Here is a 21,870-nt window from a genome sequence, read left to right on the forward strand (position 1 = left end):
AAATATTTGCATTACACCTACTGGTTGAACATTTAAAATTCCAAATGCTCCAGTGAGCATTTCCTTTGAAGGAAATGTTGATACACTTTTTATGCTCAAAATTTTTGCAATTGGGAGCATTTTGGAATTTTGGATTTTTAGATTAGGGATGTTCAACCTGTATCACCATATCTGACTTCTCCCTCTCCAACCTGTTATTGTTTGCTTTGGTGCAAAGTTTCGTAATCAAATTAAGGAAATGTCATGTTTCCAGAGTTGAGTTCTCTGAAAAACTTTTACAGTGAAAGTCATAGACCAGAAGAACTTTGGATGCCAGAACATCAGGGCCAAGTGGAAAGCCATTATGAACTCTCACATTAGCTAGCTTATGATTAGAAGCCTGAAAATACAGAATCCTGGAAAAGGAGGCCTCTCTCCCCACCCATGTAATTTTTTAAAAGGAGAGAATGAAAGGAAGGGGGCTAAAACTTGATCGTAAAATTTCAGGGTAATGAAAACAAATGATAATGAATAATGAGTACTAGAAATCAAAATGCAAGACATTTTAAAGAGATGAGGTGCCCGTTGTAATTTAGTTTTGAATACTACATTGCAAAAGAATTATTTTAAAAATAGTTGGGGGAAAAAAGGATCTGGATTGTTGAATAATTTCACCCTATTTATTCCTGTTGAACTTCAATCTTATCTTATGCTTCATTCTAAGTTCCTGTGGAGTGTGAATGTCAGCAATTTTCTGACTTTCAAAGAGGAAATTGAATAAATTCATTGGAACTCTGTATTTGATAGTATGATTCTTTGAGTTTCTTGGGATGTGTTGTCATTTTTACCTTGCAGTGAACCTCACTATTGTCCTATCTAATGATTTGCAATTAATTTTTTTTCTTGTCTCTGAAGTCCATGGTGGAAGCCTTTGCCTTTTGTTTAGACATGGTGATGGTGGCTTTTCCTTTGGATCTCCACAAACAGCAGATTCACAGTGGGCAAGATTTTCTCTCTGAGATTTACAAATCCATGTTTTTCTTTACAGCTCAACACCACTGCTTTCTGTTAAGGTGTAAACAAGTCTAACAATTTCTTTTTCAAATGCCATTCTGATGAAACCTGAGTAGTTGAAAAATATTATGTAAATTACAATTTAAAATTACAAAATTGTTAAGTATCTATTAAACACTTGCTAAGTGTATAGCTGTTTATCAGACACAATATGGGAGGGGATACAAGAGAAAACACAAGAAGGTAATTGTCCAGTTGAGTAGATTTAGCATGTGGAAGAATTAGTGTCAAGATAAATGTATTCAAGTGCTGAACTTCATGGTACATATGCTTACTGAATAAAATAGCATGCAAGGTACTTAGTATCCTTAGTTTTGAGAGCCTTAAAACAGATTTGGAAAAAGGAGAAGCCAACTGGACACAGTGGCATGCACCTATAGTCCCACCTACTCAGGAGGCTGAGACAGGAGGCTCACTTGAGCCCAGGAGTTTGAGGTTACAGTGAGCTATGATCATACCACTGCACTCCAGTCTGGGTGGCAGAGTGAGATCCTGTCTCTAAAAAATAAAGTAAAAAAGGTCTCACTTCCCAATACTATGTCAATATTTCAACATGAGTTTGGGAGGGGACAAATACTTATACTACAGCACCTATAAAATCATCATGGCCTACACCCTCATACACCCGCTTTGGTCGCATTTTTAGTTTCTTTGTAGTTATCGATCTATTCAGGTTTTCATCCTCTTATTGAGACAATTTGATAATTTATGGTTTGCTAGAAAGTCATTCACTTTTTAAAAAAAGTTTATTGGCCTAAAGTTGTATATAATATTCCTTTTAAATTGTAAAAGTTTTGTCCATTATCTATAGTTCGTTCTGTTTATTGTTTCTAATTCTGAAGTGCTTTTCTGTGTACTTCCTCAAGTGTGTTTATTGTATAATGAATACATTTTAAATTAAACTTGCTAAAGTGCACATGGATAGTATTATGAAAAAATCTGGGAATGATTTAGCTTGCTTTTATGCCAAATGTGGCTCTTCTTGCCTGAAATGAGTTAGTTGAGATGTAAATTGGAAATGTGAAGAGTTGATTATTGTTCTTTAACTGTTGCATCATCAGTGTTGTTAGTTTTTGAGGGTATGCATATCTTGGTTAGACTCGATGCGCTCATTATCACATGCTTTCACACCACCTACCCTCTCCTCAGTAGAACTTTCCCACCCATGATGCTACTATTTACTTTTCCCTGAAAGTAGGTTAGTTTTATAAGTAGCAATAGTATTGTCTTATTTGATGCCATTACCATGAGATTGTGTTCTTCCCAACTATGTGCATGGTCTAGACAAAGGAATGTAGAAACAGGCTTTTGGGTAGACTCCTGGTCTTTTGGGAAATTATCATATTTAATAAATCCATCAACAAGTATTTGAGTGATTCCCATGTGTCTGAGACTGCTGTAGGTGCTGTAGAGATGCAGAGAATTTATTAGGCATTTAAAGTCTACAGCACTGTAGCTCTGATCAACCTTTCCAGCCTGCCTCTTATGATATTGCTCTTGTGCCCTCTTTGTTTTATAGCACACAACCTACTTTCTGTTCTGAACATGTAATGCACTCTGCTTCCTTAATGACTTTGAAAAGCTATTCCCAAAACCCTAAACAGGTGTTCCCTCACATACAGCTATCAGAGTCTTACCTACCCTCCTTCATGTTGGAGCTTAAATCCTGTCTCCTTTAGTGAGCCTTTCCCAAGAACAAGTTATCTGAGACTAATATATCCATTTTGAAAGGGTATTTAGATTTGTAGATACAGATAACTTCAGTAATGTGTTTGACAAGGTATATCAGGATAGCTTTGGGAGCAAGATGAAGAAATGTCAACCAAATGACTTAAAAGGTAGGTTGATTGGTAACTACTTGATGACTTGCTGTCAATATAGAGGGAAATTTTTAATAGCATGGCATAGGGCTCTGTTTTTGACCTAGTCTTTTTCAACGTGTCCATTCATTTGATTACTTACCCGCTAAATGTTTATTCTGTACTACATGCTGGAAACTGTGCAATATGCTGGGTATACAGTGGTGAGCAAGGGAGACATGGTTTTTCCTCTTGAGAACACCACAATCTAAGCATTTGAACAAAGAAGCAGAAAACTTACTAAGCTAATGCAGTGGTAACTTGGAGCTTATAGAGATGGTAATTATTGCATAATAGAATTAGTACATAAGATCTCTGGGGACTGGAAAGATAGAATTATATCCAGTTCATCTTAAATTTTAAGATGCAGTTTAATTGGGAGGAGAATATAGTCTTATACTTGAGTCCTAAAACCAATCGTATGAGAAGAGGGAGGCTTGGCATATGGGCAACAGTCTGAGTAAAAAAAGATACAGAACCTTTAGTCAATAGTCAAGTCAATATCAATAATCAGTGGGATATGACTGTCAGAAAATGTTGAGTTATTAAATTGATAGACATGTAGTATCTACAGTGAGAAATAATAAATATTTTCTGCTTTACAAATGTTAAAAAATGTTCTCAAGGCAGTTTCCCAGGAGTTTTTCTATGCTTGATATATATCTAAGAAAACATAAATTTATCACTGAATAAATATTGCATAGACTCTGAGAAAAATAGAATCAGAGAAATCTTAAAATAGTCATTTTTAATTCATTGAGTGTCTGTTGTATTCTGAGGGGTAAGAGAAGGGTGAGGTGGGTCCCTCTCTATTTCTGAGGAAGGCAAGGGGAGTAATCTTTATTATAATCCGTTACTGAGGGCCTGTATGTATAAGGTTCTACGGGGAAGCTCAGGAGCACAGACACTACTAAGGTATAGGCCTGAGTTTTCAAAGAGTGAGGAATCCACTGCTGGAGAAAGCCAGAAAACAAGTGATTACAGCATGATATGAAGTCTAGATGGAGCATGCTCCCAGTGCCATTGAGGGAGACCATAACCCTTACCAAATATTAACTATTCCCAGGCTCCTACTTGAGTTCTTCCTCTTCCAAAATGAATTCACGGGTCTGTTTTGTACCTGGAGGTGCCTGGTCTTTTTCGCATTGCAGCCCAAATAGCCTTAGGTTTAAAACACATTTGGTCGGGCTTCCAGAACAGTTTAAAGCTTATTTATTTGCCTCGGGAGTAAAGCTCCTTAGCCTGATATGCCAGGTCTTCATAATCTGACCTCTGCCTGCCTTTTTGCCTCATCCTTTGCCATCTTCTCCCATATGACCCTGTGCTCCAGCCTTGCTAAGCTGCTTACAGTTCCTGAATATGTTAGGCTACGTTTGTTTTTGTACTTGTTTTTGCTTTTGTCTGGAATATCTTTCTCCCTTTTTACCTAGCTAATTCCTACTTTTCCTTCTAACGTTGGCTCAGTGTTTACACCTCCTAGAAGACTTCTGCTTCTACTCGACCCTCCCGCTGGAATAGGTGCCCCTTTTTTATGTTCAGCCCTTACCCTGGTCATGCCTGTATTATAGCCTGTATAATGCTGTTATAATTGTTTATAAACCAATTTCTCTACAAAAGTTTGAGCATTATGAAGACAATGCTCTGACTGATCTCTGCATTTTCATTACCTAACAGAGGGCAGGGTGAACATTTAGGCCCTCAGTATTTATTGCATGAATATGTAAATAAATGGTATACTTCTAGAGAGCATAGACTGTTTGCAGTATTTTTTCTTTTAACATTAGACTCAGTATTAGCAACATAGAAAGTGCTCAATGTGAAGACAGGATGAATGAATAAATTTAAAGATATGTTAACCATTATCAGATAAGGAATTAGGCTAAAGATTTATAATGTACAGGTGTTATTTTGACTAATGTGATAATGTGCTCAATATATGGAATCATGATGAGATGGCTTTGAAAGAAGGATAGTTAATATTCGAATTGAAAGAATGTATTAGTTTTTGATGGCTGGATAAGTTATCACAAATTTAGTGGCTTAGAATAATATCTGTTTTATTATCTCATGGTTTCTCTGAGGGCTGCTGTCGGCCTCATAGAGGCCACTTGCAGTTTCTTGCCACGTGGCCCATTTTATAGGCCCTCTCATGCTTCAAATCTCTTCTTTCAGGAAGGGCCAGGTCCTTTTAAGGGCTTACCTGGTTAGAGCAGACCTACCTTGTATATTGGTTAGCTTGGACTGCCACAACAAAATACCAGTTTGGGTGGCTTTAACAACAGACATTTATTTTCTCAGAGATCTGAAGGCTGGAAGTCTGAGATGGAGATGCCAGCATGGTTCAGTTTCTGGTGAGGGCTGTCTCCCTAGCTTACAGATGACCACCTGCCTGTTGTGGCTTCACATAGCCTTTCCTTGGTGCATGCATGTGGAGAGGGAGAGATCTTCTTCTCTTCCTGTTCTTAGAAGGCCATCCTATGACCTCATTAACTTTACCTTCTGAAAGTCCTGTTTCCAAATGGTTTCTTTAGTCAGAAATTCGGGAACAGCGCTGACTTGCTTTTCTGCTTATGGTCTCATGTGGCTGAAATCAGTGTCAGCTGCTCTGTGTTCCTTTTTGGAGCTCAGGGTCCTTATTTAAGCTCACATGGTTGTTGGCAGAATTCACTTCCTTGTGGTTTATAGAGCTATGCACCTTATTCTCTTGCTGATATTGGTCTGGGTCACAGTCACATTAGGAGTTAGGACACTTCATCATGAATTTGGGTGGGGGGATGGAGGGATACAGTTCAGTCCATAGCACCCAGCTAATCTCCCTTCTGGTTAACTCAAAGTCAACTGATAGGTGACCTTAATTATAGTCCCCCCTAATTCCTTCACCTTGTAGAGTAACATTTCTGGGAGTAATTCCCGTGGTGTTTACAAGTACTGGTAGTACCCAAGGGGAGGGAATTATGCAGGGCATGTACACTGGGGAATGACATTCTTGGGGTGACATTTTAGAATTCTGCCTATCACCAAAGGTAGCGGGATAAAATGCAGCAGCAGATTTAATTGAGATATGAGGTATATTGTGAATAGAATCATAGAATAATGGATGAGAAAAGCACACAGCAATCTGGTATAAGGGGAGGAATACTGAGGTTGGACACATATTTGGAAGGTTTAACGTAAATAATGTGTCTGTGAAAAAGCTCTTTGGAAACTAAAATTATTTAACATGTAAGGTGTTACTGATGCTGAGGTTTGTGGGGAGACAGTGGCACCAGTAGCTTGGGAACGATGGGTTTGTGGGTGGGAAATAAGGTAGCAGGGAAGACCATGGGCTGTGGAGTTAAACAAATCTGGATTTAAATACTGATTCTGCCACTTATTAAATGTTTCAGTTTTCTCACAGGTAGAATGGGAATGATTATGTGCAAAGTCTATGGATTGTTGTGAATTAAAGGAAATATTCATTTCAAGTTTTTAGCTTAGTGCCTGGCACATAGCCAGCACTGCATAAATGTTTATTCATTCACCAATGAATTATTAAATATACATCTTCTATGTGCCAGGCACTGTATTAGACCTTAGGTTTCTGGTAAATATTGATACTATTATGCCTGAGCTAGATTTGATTGGACTTTGAATTGCCAAGCTAAAACAACAGAGTTTAAATGTTTATTTAAATAGCCCTGGGATGTTTTCAAGCAAAGAATAACATCTAATCATAGATTTTTAGAATTTGTAATTATTTGGTGCTAGTACATGGTGTTTTTTTTTGTTTATTTTTGTATAAAGAGCTCAGATTTGCCTGTAGTCATTCTAATTATTGGTACACTAAGACTTAAAATCTCCATACCTCTCATGTCATTGTTTAGATTTTTTTGAAGTACACTATTGAAATCTGTTTTAGGAGAGTATTCTGATGGCAGTGTTCCAAATGGATTGAAGAGGGCAGAGATTAGAAAGGAAGGCCTTTTATTAATGCTGAACCAGGGTGCTTACAGCAGGAATGATGAAAAGGAAACCATGCGGATAAGAGCATTGGGAAAGAAGACTCATCAGGTTTAGGTTATTGAACACAGAAGTGTGAGCAAGGGAAAAGGCAGCACTAGTATAATGTGATGTCAGTTCTGGAGCACTGCAGTGATTCCTGACTATCATGAAATGGATTTATTTGATAAAATTTATTTGAATAGGTGGATTTATTTTAATAGGATTCTTTTAAAATGGAAAATGCATTTAGTGTAGAAAAATGTTCATCACGCCTTTTTAGACACCAGAAAAATCCTTTTATCATTGATGGAAGTACATATATGTTAATTACCTATAGACACATTACATAATGAAAGGAACTGTGTAGGCAACCAAACACTAGCTATTAGAGGGCCTAGAGTATCTAAAAGGTTAGTGTCCATCAGAGAAGAAGAAAGATAAAGTGGTGAGGTACTGGATGTATTAGCACAAATCTTTGAAATTGTAAGTTTGTGGATTATGATTATTTCTAGTTGTCTCTAAGGAAATGTAATTTTAGATGTATATAAGGCAGGTATTCCAGATGCTGTTGGGGAAGATAAACTACAATTACTAACTGAGCAAATGAAGAACAGGGGTTCTTTGGCACTAAGTACAGAATAGAATTGAGAAAAATAAGAGTTGAAGCTAAGAAATCAATTAGGGGCTATTGACTATGTGGCAGTGGATCTGGGGTGAGGTGAATGGATTTGAAATGGCTTTAATTAAGTCCTTGCTGCTAAATATGTAGGAACTGTCTAGGCCTTAGGTTACTTGAGTTTTGTGACAGTGATCCTACCTGCATCAAGATGTGCTATTCCTGTAACTGCTGTCATACCAGCTCTCCCAGCTGTCCTTCGACTTCTCTCTGGATATTCTGGTTTAGAATTTTTTTTTTTCCTAATTTCTTAAATATTGATGTTGCTCTGGATTCTGTTCTAGGTTCTGTTTACTCTCATTCTCACAGTCTTCCAGGGTGATCTCATTCACTTTCATAGCATTCATAACCATCTGTGTGCTAACGATTGCCACATGTTTATCTCTGGCCAGGATCTGTCTTGTGAGCAAAAAATCTTTATATTCAACTCATATTCAGCACATCCTCTTGGATGTTACACAGGCACCTCCAACTGAAAATAGAACTTTCTCCTCAAACTGCTCCTCCTGTGTTCTACCTCACGGTAAATGGCATCACCATTTTTCTGGTTCCGCAAGCCATATGCCAGCAAACATTATTTTCCTTTTCTTTGGCAGTGTAATTTATATACAATATAGCGCAGAAATGTACATACAGGTTGATGAATTTTAATAAATTACGTACCTGTACTGCCATCATTAAATCAAGGTATAGAATATTTTCATTATATCCAGAAGGTCCCTTCATTTGCCAGCGTTCTGACACCCTCATTCCCACCCCTGACCGAGTGAGACACTTTTCTTACTGCCTCATCATTTATTAGCTTTCCCTGTTTTTGAACTTCTTATCAATGGAGTCATACGGTGCACTCCTTTGGTTTCTGGCTTCTTTTGTTTAACATACCGTTTTTGGAATTGATCCATGTTGTTGTATAGATTAGTAGTATATTCTTTTTATTGGTGAAGTGGTATTTCATTCTATGAATATACTACAGTTTGCTTATTCATTATTCTGTTGATAGATATTTGAATTGTTTCTACTTTTTTGGCTATTATAAATAAAGCCGATATGAACAACTTATACAAGCTTTTTGTGGTCATGTGCTTTCTCTTATTTATTTGTTTGATTTTTTTAGAGACAGGGACTTGTTTTGTCACTAGGCTTGGAGTGCAGTAGTGCAATCATTGCTCATTGTAACCTCAAGCACCCGAGCTCAAGAGATTCTCCCTTCAGCCTCTCACGTAGCTGGGAACGGGTGTGCACCACCGTGCTGGGCTAATTTTTATTTTTATTTTTAGCAACAGGGTCTTGCTGTGTTGCTGGGGCTGATCTCAAACTCCTGATGTCAAGTGATTCTCCCACCTCAGCCTCCCAAAGTGTTGGGATTACAGGTGTGACCCACCGCACCCAGCCCACATTATGCCTGAGAGTGAAACTGTTGGCTTATACAAGAGGTGTATATTTAACTTATTAGATATTGCCACAACAGTTTTCCAAAGTAGCTGTACATTTTATAGTCCCTCCAGCAATGTTCGAAGGTTCCAGTTGCTCTACCTCTTGCCATCATTTGGTATTGTCAGTTTTGTAAGTTCTAGCCATTACAATAGGCTTGTAGTAGTATATCATTTTGATTTTGATTTTTAATTTTATAATGATTGAAGATATTGAGCACCATTTCATGTGCTTATAGCCCATTCTTATATATTATTTTTTGAAGTGTTCGTTCAAATATTTTGCCTATTTTCATTTATTGGGTTGTTTATATTTTTATTTTTATGTAGGAATTTTTTACATATTTTGGATAAAAGTCCTTTGTCGAGTGTACACACACACACACACACACACACACACACACACACGCACCCGAAGTTTTTTTTCCTAGTCATGATTTGATTTTCTTCATTTTCTCAGTAATGCCCTTAGGAAATTTTTACCTAATCCAGGTCTTGAATATATTTTTCTATGTGTTATTCCAGAAGCTTTGTAGTCTTAGCTTTTACATTTAGGCCCCAATTCATCTCAAATTAATTTGTGTATATGAGGTGAGGTACATGTTAAAGTTCATTTATTTGCCATATAGGCATTAAGTTATTTCACTGCCATTTGTTGGCAAAACTCTTCTTAATTACAAAATTGATTATATATGATTCTTTGTATAACCTGAATTATGTTTCATTGATCTATTTGTTTAGTTCTATGTAACTTCTGCTGCCTTACTCACTGTAGCTTTATGATAGGTCATAAAATCTAGTACTATAAGCCCTCCAGCTTTCCCCACCGACACTTTATTGGTGTTCTAGGTCTTTTGTATTTGCATATCAATTTTAGAAGCAGTTTGCCAATTTCTCTTAAACAAAAACCTTTTGGATTTTTGATTGGGATTGCTTTGGCTCTAGATCAATATAGGGAGACTTGACTTCTTAATAATATCACGTCTTCCAATCCATGAAATGGTCTTCATTTATTCTTTAATATCTCAGCAGTGTTTTATGGTTTTCAATGTACAGGTCTTTCACACCTTTCTTTAGATTTGTTCCTATTTATTGATATTATATAGAAACACTGATTGATTTTTATATATTAATCTGAACTCTTACAATTTGCTGAATTTACTTATTAGTTCTAGTAGTTGGATTGTAGATTTCTTTGGATTTTTCTACATACAGCATCATAGCACTTTCAAGTAGATTTGTTTCTTCCTTTCCTATACCTGTGACTTTTATTTACTTTTAAAATGCATTATTACAATGGTTTGGACCTTGAGTACATATTGAATAGGGTGATGAAAGGATATCTTTGCCTTATTTTGAATTATAAGTGTAGGATTAGCTGTGGATTTTTTTCTATAAACCCTTTATCAGATTAAGAAAACTCCCTTTCCTCCTAGTTTGTTGAGGTTTTGTTTTTAATCAATAACAGGTATTAAATTTTATCAAATGCTTCTTTTTTGAATCTTTTAAGATAATCATATTTTTCTTCTTCATTCTGTCATTGATTGATTTTCAAATATTATACCAACTTTGTATAGTATTTGAAAATCAGTCAATAACAGAATGATGTAACCTATTCAGATAAATCCCGTTGATCAAGTTGCTTTATCCTTTTCATATATTACTAGAGTTGATTTGTTAACATTTTGTTAATGGTTTTTGCATTTACGTTCATGTGTAATAATTGGTTTAACATTTTTTTATAGTGTTTTGGTATCAGGGTTATGGTGACCTCATGAAACAAACTGAAAAGCATCTCCTCTTCTTGGAAAGATGTTTGATACTACTGGCGTTTTACCAGTGAAGCTGTCTGAGCCTAGAGTTTCCTCTGTGAGAAGATCTTTAATTACAAGTTGAATTTCTTTAACAGATAATGGTTCTTTAGATTTTCTGTTTCTTTTGGAAATTTGTAGATTTTAAACAATTTGACTATTTCATTTAAGTTGAATTTATTGGCATAGAGTTGCTGATAATTTCTCCTTAATTCCTTTTAAATATCTGAAGGATCTGTAATGATGTCTTCTCTTTCATTTTTATGGTGGTAATTTGTTTTCAAGCATCATTCTTTATCTCTCCTCTCTCTCACTTTTCACATCGACACCATCTTGTCACTAATTTAATTTAGGACAGAGCCGTCTGTTACTTGGACTGTTGGAATAGCCCTTCTCTGTGTGCCATTCACCTTATTACAAGAAGAAATATCTTTCTAAAGTGCAAGTATAATTAAATCTTTCTCAGTTTAAAACTTTTTAATGGTTTTCTAATGCTTCAGAATAAAAATCTAAGCATCTTCATATGAAATACAAAACCGTTAATGATAAGATGTTGATTTGTTTCAATAGACGTCTGTCTTTCCTGTATTCTCCTTTTTTATCTCTCTGCAACCCATAGGGAACTATACTTCACTGCCTTTTAGGTATTCTAATTTGTCATTCTTCACCTTAAACTTGAATGCAGGGTTTCTGATGTGATAAGATCAATATTGTCTTCTAAATTCTACTTCAGTGAGATTATTTTTAATATTTGATTGGCATTGTCTCAGTCTTTATTAATAATTTGACATAATATTTTTTTATTCAATGTATCTTTACATTCACAGAAATATGTAGCCTCAAAGCGCTTTTTTAGTCCAGTTTCAATTTATTATCTCAAATCATATTAAAAAATAGGAATGCATCTCTTTGCTATCACCAGAATGCCTGTCAGATAGCCACTTGATCTTTCCTTCCCAGCACCAGTGATGATGAGTTTTATTTCAGCTTGGGAGTGTTAGTGATGCTATTGACCACTCAGCCATATTATTACATGATATATATTTCTTTCTTTATAGATTCTTTTGATAGTTTGCAAAATCAAGAAACATTCCTCCGAAATCACCCAACCAGTTTGGAGGTAAAGCAGTTGCTTCTTTTCTAGTTAGTCCTTCACCTCTTCATCCCCAGGGGAATCAGGATGTCCCATGTTATTTTTCAAAGCCTAAATACTTCAAACTTTTATTCTCTTGTTGGGTTTGAAAGGGGGATGTTATTAGCTCTGTCTTGATGTAGCAGGGGCTCTGAAAGTCTATTTGGATAACACTGAAGATTGGAGGAAATGTGACTCTGTCTGTGTGTTTTAAGCCCCTAAGGTAAGATCAGAAAGCGTCTGGGGCAGTGAGAGCCAAATAGTTGAAGTCATACATTAATTATGGTCATGAATCATTTTTATTTTTAAAGTCTTTACCATTTGACAAGGCTGTTTGCATAGTACCAGTGAAGTTTTAGGCAGCACTTTCCTACTTTTAAAGTAACAGGCTGTTTTGTTGATTTCTCCTCTGGGTTGATGATGTCTATCATTTTTAGAGTTCTGATAACATTTTTAGTAAAAATTGCTGTTTCCCTACGTGAATGAGTGGTGTTCATGTGATTTTTATTTAAATACACTATTTTCAATTTACAAATATAGGAAACTACCACACTGATCTTCCAGTTAATCTCCCACTGATGTCAAAAATATCAAATTTTGGGACTGTACTTTTTATGTTCACATGTTAGACATTAAGCCAGCAAATATATTTTGAGTGCCTCCTTTGTGCCACATTCTGTGTTTAGCATTTGGAATATATATGAGAAGGTGAAATTTATTTTTCTCTCAGAAAGATCTAGTGAAGAAATAGGCAAAGAAATAAACAGTTGCTGTAAAGTAGGGTTGTATAATATTTATTGTGGTGCCATACACATGATGTAGCAGATTTCCAGAGGAAGAAATGCCTCTACCTCTCTGGAATAGTCAGGAAAGGCCTTTCAAGAAGAGGTGGCTTGAGCTGCCTCTAAATGAATTAGGAATTTATTTATCTGTTAAGGAACAGGAAGAACCAGTAGGCACATGGAACAGCTCACACAGGGGTACAGGAGGAAGAAATGGGAGGATATGTGTGCAGAGTTACCTGTAGTTCAGTATTGCTGGAGATGAGGGTGCAAGGTAAAAGGTATTAGGAATGAAACTGGGTGTTTCAGCAGGGACTACATCACAAAGGGCCTTAACCTTGATGTAAAATTACTTTAGAGCTGTCTTTTTAAGAGAGTTTTACTGTCAATGTAGGTTAAACACACAAATACACCCAGACCAAGAGGCAACAGGATGGAGTATAATCTCCTCTGTTGGATTCTTCAGGAGCCCTGAGAGATTTATTGAATTACTGATCCAATGAGCAAAATAGCTATTTTGAGAGTTGGTCCTTTTTAGATGACCTAAGAAATCACCAATAAATATCAGGCAATTTCTAAAAGTACAGAATAGAATATATGATGAATGTATCTAGGGTTTAGGCTAATAATAATAATGTTGGCAGAGTTAGCGATACCATGAAACAGCTAAGAAAATGAACCACCTGCATATATGATGACTTTTAGGTTAGGATTTGATGACCACCTTTTAAAAACAGGTAAAATTCACACACAGTGAAATGCACAGATCTTAAGTAAATTCTGTGAGTTTTGGTGCACTCCTTACCATTGTCACGACATCAGTGCCAGGTGCAGTGGCTCACTCTCGTAATCTCACCACTTTGGGAGGCTGAGGTGGACGGATGGCTTGAGGCCAAGAGTTTGAGACAAGCCTGGGCATAGCGAGACCCTGTCTGTAAAAAAATGAGCCGGACCCAGTTGCATACTCCTATAGTCCCGGCTACTTGGAAGACTGAGGTGGGAAGATCTCTTAAGTCCAGGAATTTGAGGGGGCAGTGAGCTGTGGTCGTGACAGTGCACTCCAACCTAGGTGACAAAGTGAGACCCCGCCATCTCGAAAAATAAAGACATAGAACATGTCCATCACCTCAGATAGTTCCTTTGTTCCTTCTTCTCCCTATGTCAGTCCTCACCCACGTAGGCAGCTGGACAGCCTCTTAATTTGTCACCATAGGTTGGTTTTACCTGTTCTTAAACTTTGTAAAAGGGAATCATACAATGTGGACTGTTCTGTTTCTGGCTTTTTTTCATTCAACGTATTGTTTTTGAGATTCATCCATATTGTTGTATGTACCACTGGTGTGCTCCTTTTTATTGCTAAGTAGATTTTTATTATATGAATAAACCTCAATCTGTTGATTCTTCTATTTGATAGACATTTGAGTTGTTTTCTGTGAACATTCTTATACAAAGCTTCTTGTAGACATAATTTTTTTATTCTTTTTGGGTAAATACCTAGCAGTAGAATTGCTGGGCTATAGGTTAAATGTGTGTTTAACTTAATAACTAATAATTTCTAAAAAATGGGACTATTATTTTATTAGGCTGGTGCAAAAGTAATTGTGGTTCTTGCAACTTAAATTTAAAATAATTGCAAGAACCACAGTTACTTTTGTACCAGCTTGATACATTTTTGCCAGCAATGTGTGCAAGTTTTAGTTGTTTCACATCCTTGCCAACATTTGGTGTTGTCCTTTTAATTTTATCTATTCTAACAGGTGTGAAATGGCACCTCATTATGATTTTAATTTACATTTCCCTGATGGCTAAGACTTTGAGTGACTTTTCCTATGCTTATTGGCCATTCTTATATCTTCTTTTGTTAAGTGTTTATTTCACTCTTTTGTCCATTTTTAATTGGCTGTCTTGATTACTGATTTGTAAGAATTCTTTATAGTCAGATAGGTGCTTTACAAATATTTCTCCCAGTCTATGGACTGCTTTATTATTTTTCTAATCGCACGTTTGTTAAGATTAACAGGTATTTCTCATTTTGGTAAAGTCTAGTTTATTCCTTTTTAACTTTATGATTAATTCTTTTTGTGTCTTCTCTAGTGAATATTTGTCTACCCCAAGGTTGCAAGAGATGGTCCTATGTTTTCTGCCATAAGTATTACGATTTCAGCTTTTATATTTACTGTGATCCCCCTTAATCTTTTGTTTATAGGAAGTAGGGGATGAGATTGATTTTTTTTTCCTATGCTTATTCAATGTTCCATAGCACCTTTGTTTAAAAAACTTTGTTTTCTGCACTGATTTGCCTTGATTCCTTTGTCAAACATTAATTTGCTGTATATATGTAGGACTATTTATGGTGCATTTTATTCTGTTCCATTGTTCTATTTTTTTTTTTTTTTAATTCCCATGACCACACCATATTGTCTTAATTATGTAACTTAATAGAAACTTTTGAAATCTGGCATATTTCAAGATTGGCTTATCACTTCTAGATTCTTTGCTTTTCTATATAAATTACAGTATCAGCTTATTAATTTCTACAGAAAACAAAAGCCTTTGGGGCTGTGATTGGGAATCTCAAATTATTTACCCATTTGGGAAAAGCTGACATTTTAACAATGTGGAATCTTCCAGTCCATGTACATTTTTTTACTTACTAGTTCTTCTTTATCATAGCAGTGTTTTGTGACTTCAGGGTTGGGTCTTGCACATTTTTGTTTATTTCATCCCTAAGTATTTTATTTTTTTTTATGCTATCAATAAAATATTTAAAAATTTTGTATCTCAATTGTTTGGGGCTAACACATAAAATTTATGTTTACACTATGCTGTAGTCTGTTAAGTGTGAAATAGCATTATGTCTAAGAACGAAGTATGTACCTTAATTAAAACATAATTGCTAAAAAATGCTAATGATCATCTGAATCATTAACATTAACCAGCAAGCCATATCTTTTTGCTGGTGGAGGGTTTTGCCTCCATGTTGATGGCTGCTGACTGATCAGGGTGGTAGTTACTCAAAGTTGGAGTGACTGTGACAACTTCTTAAAATAAGACAACATGAAGTTTGACATATCAATAGACTCTTCTTTCATGAATGATTCTCTGTATCATGCGATGCAGTTTGACAGCATTTTACCCACAGTAGAACTTCTTTCAAAATTGGAGTCAGTCTTTTCCTTCAAACCTTGCCACTGTTTTATCAACTAAGTTTATGATAGTATAAATTTTTTGTTGTCATTTCAACAATGTTTATAGCTTCAATGCCAGAAGTAGATTCTATCTCAAGAAACCATTTTTCTTGCTCATCTATAAAATACAACTCCTCATCCAGTCCAGTTTGATCATGAGTTGACAGCAATTCTGTTACATATTCAGGCTCCACTTATAATTCTAATTCTCTTGCTCTTAAAACCATGTCTGCAATTACTTTCTCCATTGAGTCTTGCACCCCTCAAAGTTATCCAAGAGGGTTGGAATCGGCTTCTCCCAGACTCCTGTTATTGTTAATATTTTGACCTACTCCCATGGATCATGAATGTTCTGGATGGCATTCAGAATGGTGAATCCTTTCCAGAATGTTTTCAATTGATTTTGCTCAGATCCACTGGAAGAATCAATGTCTGTGGCAACTCTAGCCTTATGAATGCATTTCTTAAATAATGAAACTTGAAAGATGAAATGATTCCTTCATCTATGGGCTACAGAATGGATAATGGGTTTGCAGACATGAAAGTATTAATCTCCTTGTACATGACCATCAGCACTCTTGGGTGACCAGGTGCATCACCAATGAACAGTAATGTTTTGAAAGAAATATTTTTTTCTAAGCAGTAGGTCTCAAGAGTGGACCTAAAATATTCAGAAAACCATGCTGAAAACAGATGTGTTGTCATCCAGGCTTTGATGTTCCATTTATAGAACACAGGCAGAGTTGATTTAGCATAATTCTTAAGGGCCTCAGGATCTTCGGAATTGTAAATGAGTATTAGCTTCAACTTAAAATTAGCAGCTGCATTAACCCCTAATAAGAGAGTCAGCCTATCCTTTGAAGCTTTGAAGCAAGGCATTGACTTCTCCTCTTTATCTGTGAAAGTCCTAGATGGCATCTTCTTTTAACACAAGGCTGTTTCATCTATGTTGAAAATCTGTTGTTTAGTATAAACCACCTCCATTGATGATCTTACCTAGAGCTTCTGAATAACTTGCTGCAGCTTCTCCATTTAGCATTTCCTGCTTCACCTTGCATGCCTGTGTTCTAGAGATGGCTTCTTTCCTTAAACATCATAAACCAATTTCTGCTGTCTTCCAACTTTTCTTCTGCAACTTCCTTGCCTCTCTCAGACGCCAAAAATTTGAAGAGAGTTAAGGCCTTACTCTGGATTAGATTTGGGCTTAAGGGAATGTTGTGGCTGGTTTGATCTTCTATCCAGACCAGTAAAACTCTTCATATCAGCAATAAGGCTCTTTTACTTTCATATCATTCATGTGTTCACTGGAGTAGCACTTTAAATTTCCTTCAAGAACTTTTCCTTTGCATTCTCAACTTAGCTGTTTTATGCAAGAGGCCTAGCTTTTGGCTTACGTGGCTTTTCACATGCCTTCCTTACTAAGCTGTGTCATTTCTAGCTTTTGATTTAAGGTGAGAGATGAAGGACTATTCTTTTCACTTGAACACTTATGAGACCATTGTAAGACTTGGCCTAATTTCAATATTGTTGTGTCTCAGGGGATTTGGAGGCCTAAGGAGAGAAAGGGAGACACTAGAAATGGCCAATCAGTGGAGCAGTCATAACACACACATTTATCGATAAAGTTCACTATCTTATATTGGTACAGCTCATGGTGCTCCAAATTAATTATAATAGCAACACCAAAGGTTGCTGATCACAGAGCACCATAACAGATAGAGTAATAATGATAAAGTTTGAGATATTGTGAGAATTACCAAAATGTGACAGAGAGACACAAAGTGAGCACATGCTGTTGGAAAAATAACTCCAGTAGACTTGATTGACTCAGGGTTGCCACAAACCTTTAACTTTTTTTTTTTAATTAGTATCTATGAAGCATAATAAAGCGAAGTGCAGTAGAGTGAGGTATGCCTACATGCAGAAGTATAACTGATTTTTTTGTATATTGACCTTATATCCCATGACCTTGCTAAATTAACTTATTAATTTTAGTAGTTGTTTTGTAGATTTCTCGCAATTTTTTTTTTTTTTGTAAATTTTTTTGCAGATTTCTGACAAGATCTCATGATTTTTCACCTGACAGTTGTCATCTACAAATAAAGACAGCTTGACTATTTGGTATGGAAATGTATAAGAAATACACGAGCTATGTTTAAAGATAAAGAGGCCAGGCACAGTGGCGTAGTGCTATAATCCCAGTATTTTGGGAGGCCAAGGCAGGTGGATTGCTTGAGTACAGGAGTTCGAAACCAACCTGGGCAACATGGTGAAACCCCGTCTCTACAAAAAATACAAAAATTAGCCAGGCATGCCTGTAGTCTCAGCTATTTTGGGGGCTGAGGTAGGAGGATCACTTGAGCCTGGGAGGTCTTGGGAGGTCAAGGCCGCAGTGAGCTGCGATTGTGCCACTGTACTCTAGCCTGGGCAACAGAGTGAGACCCTGTCTATAAAATAAAATTAAAATTAAAATTAAAATTAAAATAAGGAGACCAAAAAGCAAAAACACACACACACAAAACCCATAATTTAAAAATAAAAAGAGCTCTTAATGTTCCTTGAAAGAGACCTTATTGAGAATATAGTTGCTAATTTGAATCTGGCCAAGTATGTAATTCCTCCATTACTTTGTCTTTTCTATCATTTTTTTGTTTTTTCTTATCTCTTTGAGAGTGCTGTCTGCTTTGATTCAACCTTCTTAACTGGGATTACTGTGAATTCTTTTTTTCTTTATGGATACCTAGAAGTAATTGTCACCTTTGATAGCAGTGATATTCTCTCGGTGACTTTAGCAATCTACTTAATTTCATTGTGCCTCAGTTTCTACATCTATAAAATGATAGAATTTTACCATATTATTTTCTCAGAGCTCTTTCAAACTTGTTTGAGCTCTTCATCTTACCTCACCGTACATCAGGGACAGGCAGGCAGGTACAAAAAGGGTGTTTTAGAGCTTTATTTTTAGGATTTATTGTATTTCCTGTTATTTTATTGTGACTATGCTAGAGAATTGAAAATCAATTGAGTTCATTGTCAATTCTATGTATCCTCAAGGTTTGTATTTATATCTGAGGCCCTTTGTTGAGTTTACTGTTAACTCATTTACATTTTTCTATAACTTATATTTCTAGGCTTCATAGAGCCCAGTGTGCAATTAAACAGACTCAGGTAACTGTTCAGAAAATTGGAAAGGAAATTGAAGAAAAACTAAGACTCACATCTACAAGCAATGAGCTGGTAGGTTTTTACGTATTTACCTGTTTATGCATCTTGTTTTCTAAAGGAGAGTATAGTATTCTTCTAGGGTCAATTTTGAAAAACCCTGTAGATAGTTGTTATTATCTTCTTAATGTTTCACTGAGAGTTCTATTGGCATTTAAATGTTGGAAATAAACTTTCCCATCTGCTAATATTGTAACACACAAAGTGCCTGCTTTATTCTGCTAGATGAAACTTTATATTACATACAAATACTTAGAAGATAATTAAAAGGCAGTTTTCTTAATGTGAACTCTAAACATGAACTATATAGTGAATGAAAAATAGCTGCCAGGAGGAGAAAAAATAAACTATGGGAGCTAATTTACTTTTGAAAGATGAATTTAAAAAGTATTTGGATTGAGCAAAATAGACTGGTTTGTAGACAGTGATCCCTTTTGGGAAATACTCTATTAAGGAGGCATTTCCAAAGAAATAGAAATCCTAACCCAAATGGACAGATTTAAGATTTAGTGTAATTTTGAGTTGTTTTATACCCTTCCTAGTGGAGCAGAAAAAAAGTCTATTTTTGTAATGAATATTGTGTTTTTGTAAGTACAATAGTGGATATGGCTAATAAATTGAGCTTTTTTTTAAAGCCACTTTGGAATGAATAGATTTTGAGTAACTTTGTGCTGTGGCTTAGACTTAAAATAAAATTTAGATCTTTAAATTAAGTTCTAGATAAAATTATTTGAGTATTTGTTTGTGTGAACTCATTATCACAGATAGGCAGCATCTTCCTGTTGTCATCTGCAGCTTTCTCAGCTTAGCAGAGGGCCTTTACATCACCAAAGAAAAGCTTTTTGTTGCCTTGAAGATTTGCCCAAGATAATCATATAGTGGAAGTATAGAAAAGCAGCAATGCATGTAACCTCACAGAAACTTTTCTCTCATGGAATTTGAAATTAATGTATTAGTTCAAACTGTATACAATTGCTGATTTTGACCTATAAATGGCAGTTTCATATGGTTCAACCTAATATATAACAGCTAGTGCTATACCTGGCACGTAGCAAGCATACAAAATATGGTAGCTGCTGTAACTATAGTGGTAATTCTTATTATTCATGTGACTTTCCTTGTCTATAGAAACATCTTCCATTTAAGGTACTATTAAACCACCTCTTGTTGTAACTTAGACCCAATAAAGGACTAAATTTCAAACCATAAATATATTGAAGGGGAGGGAAAAAAATCACTAATTTTAATTCTTTCTGTAGTATATAAAAATGCTAGATTTTTAGAACCTTTGGAAAAAATTGCTAGGTTTTATTTTTATTTTCCTCTCCCAAGGCAAGACTGAGAAATTACTTGTTTCATTAAATGACAGCATGTACTTTATCTCAGTGTGGAAAAATGTATTTTTAATCCTGTTAAAAAAAAACATCTAAGTGGTGACACAGAGCAAAGTAATAGTATGTGTGAGTTTAAAGTGGTCAAGTTCAGAGGTTCGCTGTATGTTATTCTGCCTCATCAACAGAAGAAAATCATTGGATTTTTGAACGGAATGTGAACCTATAACCCCATTTAAAACTACAGCCCCCTCAGTACATTCTGTCTCCTTTCCTGCTTTACTGTTCTCTATCATATTCATGATCGTTTACCATGGTATATATTTCACATATTTTTCTATCTCTGTAAACTTTGTAAGGGGAGGGGTTTTTAATCTTTTTTTTTTTTTTTTTTTATTTCTTTTTTTTTTTTTTTTTAAACATTGGTGTATTTCCAGCATCTGCAAAAGTGTTTGCCACATAGTAGGTGCTCAATAAGTATCTGTTGAATTTAAGAATGAATGTAGCATAATGTCCTCTTATAATAGGACAGGAAAATGAAGCTTAAAGAAAGGAAACAACTTTCCCACAATAATTTGACAATAAAGACAGAGAATTCAGTTTACTTGCTTCCTTTCAGAGAATAATACCATCTGCATGTCAATTAGTCACGTTAAGTTTTACCTGTATCATATTAGAAAACTTTACTATTTGTCTTTTTTCTCATTTACTTTTCAAACTGGCCCATGGCCATTGTGTTCCACCCATCCATTTCCAGCATTTAGAAATCATTTTCATTTTAACCTGAGTAACAATGCAGCAAGAAGGCATATTTGATGTTGAAGGAAATCAGATTACCTTCTGAGACTACATGTATTACAAGAAATTGGGTTCATACTTGGTGACTTTGAAAAATTTGCCATCTTCTCACATAACATAAATGCCTAACATTTTTTGGCATTTAATTACATTTCTTGTGAAATTTCTGCTGTTGAATTTTTACTATGTTTTAGAATTTTTTTTTGTTTTGAGGTGAAATTTCACTGTGTTGCCTGGGCTGCTCTTGAACTCCTGGCCTTAAGTTGTCCTCTCACCTGAGCCTCCTGAGTAACTGGGATTATAGGCACGTACCACCATGCACAGTTTGTGTTTTAGATTTTGTCAAATGCCTTTCCTGTATCTGTTTCGATGAATGTATGCTTTTTCTCTTCTGTTATGGTAAAATACATAGGTTGATTTTTGAAAGTTAACTCAACTTTGCATTCCTGGGGAAAGCCCTCTTGATCATGGTGAATTACTTTTTAATACATGTTACTGGATTTAATTTGTTAAAAAATTTTAAAGGAATTGTGCATATATATTTATAAAGAATATTGGTCTGTAGTTTGTTTTCTTTCTTTCTGTCTTTTTTTTTTTTTTTTTTTTT

The 21,870-nt window shown here is 35.6% G+C and overlaps 1 protein-coding gene across 5 annotated transcripts in view; it reads left to right on the top strand.

Annotated features, from left to right (window-relative positions):
- The window catches only part of UVRAG (UV radiation resistance associated), a 309,856-nt gene that overhangs the window by 117,814 nt on the left and 170,172 nt on the right, over window positions 1–21,870 (top strand). For all 5 annotated transcript variants that reach the window (XM_037740137.1, XM_017533023.2, XM_037740138.1 and 2 more), the window contains one exon: window positions 19,044–19,149. In XM_037740137.1, coding sequence (XP_037596065.1) covers window positions 19,044–19,149 — 106 coding nt within the window. The remainder of the gene's footprint in view (window positions 1–19,043; window positions 19,150–21,870) is intronic.

Source organism: Cebus imitator, unplaced genomic scaffold (genome assembly GCF_001604975.1).
Source record: "Cebus imitator isolate Cc_AM_T3 unplaced genomic scaffold, Cebus_imitator-1.0 Scaffold79, whole genome shotgun sequence".
Taxonomy (NCBI): domain Eukaryota; kingdom Metazoa; phylum Chordata; class Mammalia; order Primates; family Cebidae; genus Cebus; species Cebus imitator.